Below are 7427 nucleotides of genomic sequence, written 5' to 3'. Positions count from 1 at the left end.
ACTAGAGCATGGACTTGAGGATATGGGGAGGGGGAAAGGTAAGCTGTGACGAAGTGAGAGAGTGGCATGGACATATATACACTACCAAAAGTAGGGTAGATAGCTAGTGGGAAGCAGCCGCATGGCACAGGGAGATCAGCTCGGTGCTTTGTGACCACCTAGAGGGGTGGGATAGGGAGGGTGGGAGGGAGACACAAGAGGGAAGAGACATGGGAACATATATATATATGTATAACTGATTCACTTTGTTGTAAAGCAGAAACTAACACACCACTGTCAAGCAATTATACTCCAATAAAGATGTTAAAAAAAAAAAAAAAACAAAAAAAAGCTATACTGCTTGGGCGGCTGGGTCAACTGACCCGAGGGGACGGTCAAGCCGATTTAGGCCGCTCTCTGCCGCCTTGGAATCGCCACCACCACGGCCAGTCGGTCGCAGGGCATCCAGCAGCTGCTCCAGTCCGAGAAGCGGGCCACCAAGGAGGTGGCCGAGGACCACAAGCAAAAGAACTGGAGGCTGAAGCAGGCCAAAGCAGCAGCCCGGGCTGAAATTGAACAGTACCACCTGCAGAGGGAGAAGGAGTTCAAGGCCAAGGAGGCCGTGGCTCTGGGATCCCACGGCAGCTGCAGCACTGAAGTGGAGGACCCCCAGGAGAAGATGACCATCCTCCAGACCTACTTCTGGCAGAACAGGGGTGAAAGTCCTGGATAACCTCTTGGCCTTTGCCTGCGACATCCAGCCAGAAATCCACAAAAACTACCACAAAAACAGATAAAGGAAGAAAAAAACCGCCTGTTGTTGCATGGATCGGCATTTTCGATCCCTTCATGGAATATGAAGCTTTAGCAAGGCTTGAGTTATAGTCTTGCGAAAAGTCATTAAATTATTTCTGTATGTTATATAGTAGGTCCCTTCACTTTTTGCAGAAGAGCAAATATAGCTTCTTTGTACAAACTTAGAGCTTATCCAAAGATTTTTACCTTTTTTTTTAAATTTTATTTATTTATGTATTTATTTTTGGCTGTGTTGGGTCTTTGTTGCTGTGTGCAGGCTTTCTCTAGTTGTGGTGAGCGGGGGCTACTCCTCATTGCGGTGCACGGGCTTCTCATTGTGGTGGCTTCTCTTGTTGCGGAGCACGGGCTCTAGGCGCACAGGCTTCAGTAGTTGTGGCTCGCGGGTTCTAGAGCGCAGGCTCAGTAGTTCTGGCGCACGGGCTTAGTTGCTCCACGGCATGTGGGATCTTCCCAGACCAGGGTTCGAACCCGTGTCCCCTGCATTGGCAGGTGGATTCTTAACCAGTGCGCCACCAGAGAAGTCCCAAGATTTTATCTTTTTACCTCACATTTCTTGGAAATTTAATGGGTATACATTGCCTGTTTTCCTATGCCTTTTCGCTCAAGCAGCATATATATCAATACTGACTTTCTCTTTCTTAGATGTAGTTAAAAAAAAAATTTCTTAAGAAAGAAAGAGATGAATTTTTTTTTCCCTAAATCTTTCTTGAGGTCAGGGGCTTTACCTATGAAAAAGTAGTAAATAGTTATTTGTGACCTACATGATGCAGCAGCCAGCCTTAAAATAGTCCTTTCTGGCTAAGAGTTAGAATAATGGATACTAGTATCATTGTTTGGGCTGCTTTTAGCTTCTCTTAATCAAAATTACTAGATAATAGTCCTACTATATAGCACAAGGAACTATATTCAATATCCTGTGATACATGCCGCGGAGCGGCTGGGCCCGTGAGCCGTGGCCGCTGAGCCTGCGCGTCCGGAGCCTGTGCTCCGCAACGGGAGAGGCCACAACAGTGAGAGGCCCGCGTACCGGAAAAAAAAAAAAAAAACAACAAACAAATATCCTGTGATATACCATAATGGAAAAGAATATGAAAAAGAATGTATATGTGTATAACTGAGTCACTTTGCTGCACCGCAGTCATTAACACAACATTGTAAATCAATTATACATCAATAAAAAATAAATTAAAAAATTACTAGATGATGGAATTCAAGAACTTGTTATATGTTACTACTTGGTGTACTGAAAATCATTTAAAAGTAAAGACTCTCTGTCATACAAAAAAAAAAAAAAAAAAAAAAAAGAAAGAAAAAGCTGTACTGACTAGGGATAATTAAAGAAACTCCCATTGTAGATCCAAATCACCAGAGAATGCGCGCACATGCACGCACACACACACGCTGCTACAGGTAGTGGTAGAGAAAGCAAAAAGCTGACTGTAAGGTTAAAAGCCTGCAGCTCATGCTCAGCACGTGGACGGCTTACCAAACCCTGCCGCATGGGGGACCTGCAGGGGGCATGGCAGTGTCTCAGGGCCAGAAAAGCCAAGCCCCTCCAGGCAAGACCCAGCTCACCTCTCTATTGTGTCTCCCTTGGTGTCTATAATATGTCCTTAATAAAAAGCAGACAAACGAATCATCAACCAAACTAATCCTGGGTGATTAACAAAGTGAATCTCAATCTCATGTTAAACAACAGGGTTTGACGTGCCCGTTAATTACCCTTTATATGAGGTGGGATCATTACCTTTGTCAAACACATTCTGTGTTACCTCCCTATAAAGAGTAAGACTGCAATCACATTTGACACACTCTCATTGTGTCTGCACACACGATGCAAGAGAGTGGCACGCTGCCCACATTTACCAAGAAATCGTAGCCACGTGGATTCCTGCCATTTGCTGAAGTCTGACTATGTAGCAGGCACTGGTGCTGCCGTGGGACAATTTAGCCCAGTGATCACTGCTATGGACTGAATGTTCATGTCCCTCAAACTTCATATGGTTAGCCCTAACCCCCAATAGGATGATATTTGGAAATGGGGCCTTTGGGGGTGATTAGATTTAGATGAGGTCATGAGGGTGGGGCCCCATGAAGGGATTAGTGTCCTTAAAGAAACAGAAGAGACACCAGAGACCAGAGCCCCCCACCCAAAAACAGCACCATGTCGACACAGCAAAAAGGCAGTCATCTGATAATGAACTTGCCAGCGCCGTGACCTTGGACTTCCAGCCTCCAGAACTGTGAGAAGCAAATGTCTGCTCTTTAAGTCACTCAGTCTACAGTATTTTGTCAGAGCAACCGAGCTACGACAGTCCCCACTGACACATGAGAAGAGTCAACACAGAAGGCATGAAGCACAAGCCCAAGTTCAGCAAGTGAAACCAGGCTCTGAATCAAAAGGGAATATACTTTGGACCAACAAGCATACAATGCCCTTTCTTAGGAAAATTAATTCTTTCAGACCACCAATGTCACCATTTATAAAATAGCTTCTGTTCATTGAATTTGCTCACTTCATATAACTCACAAATGATAAGAACTTCATCCCCAAACTCTTAGTAGGGATAAAGTTCTAATTGTAAAGATGTCAATTTTATAGGAGGAAGACCTATAGATCAGGCTGCCCAACAGAACGTACTGTGAGGATGGAAATGTTATCTGCGCTGCCCAATGCAGTGGCCACTAGCCCAGTGGTCCTCAACTTGGGACAAACGTGCCCTCCAGGAAACACATGGCAATATCTGGAGACATTTTTGGCTGTCATAACTGGGTGAGAGGGTGCTACCGGCATCTAGGGGGTCAAGGCCAGGGGTGCTGCTAAACATCCTCTGGTGCACAGGACAGCTCCACCACAAACAGTTATCTGGTCCAAAATGTCACGAGCACTGAGGTGGAGAAAACCTGCACTAGTCACATGTGACTGAGCATTTCAGATGTGGCTACTGAGACTGGGGACTAAACTTTTAATTTTATTTAACTTTAATTAATTTAAATTTTAGAATTAAAAAATTTAAGAGACTAAAACTAAGAAAACAGGAATTCAAATGTAAATAGCCATGTGTGTTTCAGACAGCACAGCTATCAAGAATGTGTGTAAATATAAAATAAAGGTCTTATTTCCCAAGGAAATAAGAACAAAGTATCTTCAGGGAAAAGAGAGATCTGATCCTTAGGATTGGCAAATAATAAGCATAAATAAAAGCATAAAAGTGAACACCCATGAAGCTTTAGGACACATGTCCCGGCACCAAACAGGAACTCGCAGGGAAACTCTCCCTCTGTCACTGCAGGCCACTCACTCTTGCAGGGTCTCCACCCCCTTTTCTTTGTACTGCAGTTCTTGCTTCATCTGGGTCAGCTCTCGTTTTAATCTGGAAAGCTAAAGACAAATTACATTTTTTTTTTCCACAAAAAGAAGCTGTGAAAAATGATTTCTACAGATGTTAGCATTGTCATCTAAGTTTCTGACTACCTTGCAATTCACGGGGTCACCCATTCTCTCCATGGCCTTCCATCCCTGGCATATCAAACAGCCCTGGCATATCAAACAGCCCTGGCAGAAGGGCCGGCTCGCTTAGACACAAAAGGCCCGGGTCACGAACAGCTTTCTACCACGTGGAGCCCTGGAACCAGCAATGATTTTCTTTTTCAAGGTATTGATTTACACATTGCAATGAGCAAACTCTGTCCTATTTTTTTCATCGTCTCTTCTGCTTACTACCCACAGATCCCACCTAGGAAACCCTGTTGCTCAAAGCATGGCTTCCCACTACCTGGAAGTCAGTCGCCTGCAGTGCTTATTTAAACAGGTGCTAGGATCCACTCCAGGCCTTGTTAAAACTCGGTGGGGGCGAGGCAGGGGGTGTCTGGAGCTCACACTTTGAACTGATGCCCCAGGTGTTTTTCGCTGGTGTACTAGAATGTGAGAACCACGGCACTAAAAGAGACACTCTAGTTTAGGGACTGAGACACCAGGACAGGAGGCTTGCCCTCTAAGATGTCTCCCATCCCCCCTCCCAGACACCCAAGACAAGGGGCTGAAGGGATGGAACATGGTGGCACACAAAGAACCCGGCACCACTGGCAAGGAGCACCGACACCTTCTGGTCAAACGCCATCGTAGGCAAGATTTCTCTGGGAATACAGCCACCAGGGAAGAACAGCAGATGCTAAAGCTGCTGAGGGACAGGGCTGGCAGCCCACTAATACAGGGAGGCAGCCCTCTGAGGTCGGGCCCCAATGTCACCAAATCTTTCCAAACGGGAGGTGAATCTAGCCCCATGAAACACACTGAGGGATACAGGTGATTTTTTGTTAGATGGGCTGAGGCTTTAAAATGAAACTTTTCCCTTCCTATCGGAAAAAAAAAAGTGGAAAGTAAAACCAAATGTGGTAATAAATCATGAAATGGAAAATCTTACTAAAATATGGGTGTTATACACACTGGCGACCATAAAATGAACCATGATAAGTGATGTTACATAAAAAGACATACGGGGCTTCTAGTTGTGAAAATATTCGTTTTACTCACCCTATCCCGACGACTTGCTATTTCTGCTTTAATTTGGTATGGGTCGTACTTTGTATTTGTTGAATATCCAAAGAAGGCTAAACAGAAGGAAAATATTTTATTTTATAATGGATCCTTTAAAATAAATAAATACACATAGATAGGAACTTCTGATTCACCATATTAAGTAGTTAATTCTCAGTCTCAGACTTCCAAGTTGGCACTGCCTCCTGAAGAATTAACATTTTACAACCTTGAATCTTGATGTTTGATTTTTGCATGAGGCCCTTCTACGTGATTCCACATAATAAAATATATGGCTATAGGTAAATCAAAACTCTGTTTACTTCGACTGAAAAACTACTAGGGTTAAAAACCATATATACAAGGGGGGAGGGGTACGGTTATGGTATAGAAAACTATTCTAACTATGTAAACAGTACCTACAGTATGAACCCATTTTTACTTCCTTTTAAAATGCACGCACCCATGGAAGTCACTGGAAGAAAAGAACCCAAAAGTTGACTGCTATTCTCAATGGTTTCACTGCAAAAGATTTTATATTCACTCTCTTCATATCTATAGTCTCCACATGAACGATTTTTGACATAAGAAAGAAAAAAAAAAAAACCCAAAGATTTGTAAAATGAAAAAGACAACTTTCTAGTCACATATCAGTATCTGGCAGGCTGGAGGAAAAGCTATTCTTCCACGTTGTTGGTTCCCCGAAAGCTGAAGCAAAGCACCCACACTGTTATTCTAAGCAGCTTGTTTTTGAGGAATGTTTAGCTAAATCACATCGCATAGATAAATGCTTTCTTCAGCGGTGCCGCACACATGATTTAAAGGCTTTTAACAGACACAGCATCGTGATTACAGACGGCTAATACCTGGGGGTGAATGAGGTGCACTCAGCCGTCCAGTTGTGTGCTCAGCACAGTCAGCCAAGCCCTCTCCACTGTCTCAGCAACTGGAGCAGCTTGCGGCTGTTTCTTTCTCTTTTTTTTCTTTCTTTTCTTTTTTTAAATTAATTTTTATTGAAGTATAGTTGCTTTACAATGTTGTGTTAGTTTCTACTGTACAGCAAAATGAATCAGCTATACGTATACATATATATCCACTTTTTTTTGGATTTCCTTCCCATTTCCGCCATTTCTAATTTCTATCACCCCATCCACCTCTCTGCATCCCTTTTTCTTGATGCTTCTGTCTCCTTTCTCTTAGGCCTTGGAGCTGCAGTGACTTGGTTCCTGTCCCTTCCTGAGTTGCGGAGGCTCCTCTTTCTTCATCTGAGAATCACGCCACACTGGTGTAATCTGCCTCCGGGTCATTTTCATTAGTTTCACCTGCTCAGAAGACCCATCAGCAGGGCCAGCATCCATTCTTTTACTCCTTTGATCTGGGTACCAAAGGCTGTCATTCAGGTAACTTACATGTCAACACCTAGAAACTAGTTTATAATCATCTCCTGATTTCATATTGGAGAAGTTGACTCAAAGCCATCAAGTGGGGCTTCCCTGGTGGCACAGTGGTTAAGAATCCGCCTGCCCAGGCAGGGGACACGAGTTTGAGCCCTGGTCTGGGAAGATCCCACATGCTTCGGAGCAACTAAGCCCTTTCACCACAACTACTGAGCCTGCGCTCTAGAGCCCGCGAGCCACAACTACTGAGCCCACGTGCCACAACTACTGAAGCCCGCGTGCCTAGAGCCCGTGCCCCGCAGCAAGAGAAGCCACCGCAATGAGAAGCACGCGCACCACAACGAAGAGTAGTCCCTGCTCGCCGCAACTAGAGAAAGCCTGCACACAGCAACGAAGACCCAACGCAGCCAAAAATAAATAAATTTATTTTAGAAAGCCATCAAGTGGTTTAAACAGCAAGAGTATTTAATATCCTCAAATAGAACCACATCCTCAAATAGAACCACATCCTAACTTAATTTGAGCTGTTCAGATATCTCCTGTTTTTAAAAAAAATACAGTTCTGGGGCTTCCCTGGTGGCGCAGTGGTTGAGAGTCCGCCTGCCGATGCAGGGGACACGGGTTCGTGCCCCGGTCCGGGAAGATCCCACGTGCCGCGGAGCGGCTGGGCCCGTGAGCCATGGCCGCTGAGCCTGCGC

General features: G+C 44.5%; 1 protein-coding gene across 4 annotated transcripts in view; it reads right to left on the bottom strand.

Moving 5' to 3' along the window:
- Positions 1–7427, bottom strand: part of WWC3 (WWC family member 3) — a 127627-nt gene that overhangs the window by 67501 nt on the left and 52699 nt on the right. For all 4 annotated transcript variants that reach the window (XM_024115455.3, XM_028492513.2, XM_024115457.3 and 1 more), the window contains exons 4-5: positions 5330–5406; positions 4098–4177 (exon numbers count right to left, since the gene is read on the bottom strand). In XM_024115455.3, coding sequence (XP_023971223.2) covers positions 4098–4177; positions 5330–5406 — 157 coding nt within the window. The remainder of the gene's footprint in view (positions 1–4097; positions 4178–5329; positions 5407–7427) is intronic.

This window comes from Physeter macrocephalus, chromosome 7, assembly GCF_002837175.3.
Source record: "Physeter macrocephalus isolate SW-GA chromosome 7, ASM283717v5, whole genome shotgun sequence".
In the NCBI taxonomy this organism is placed as follows: Eukaryota; Metazoa; Chordata; class Mammalia; order Artiodactyla; family Physeteridae; genus Physeter; species Physeter macrocephalus.
The sequence above is the reverse complement of the archived record's forward strand: the minus strand, read 5'-3'. Positions and strand labels throughout refer to the sequence as shown.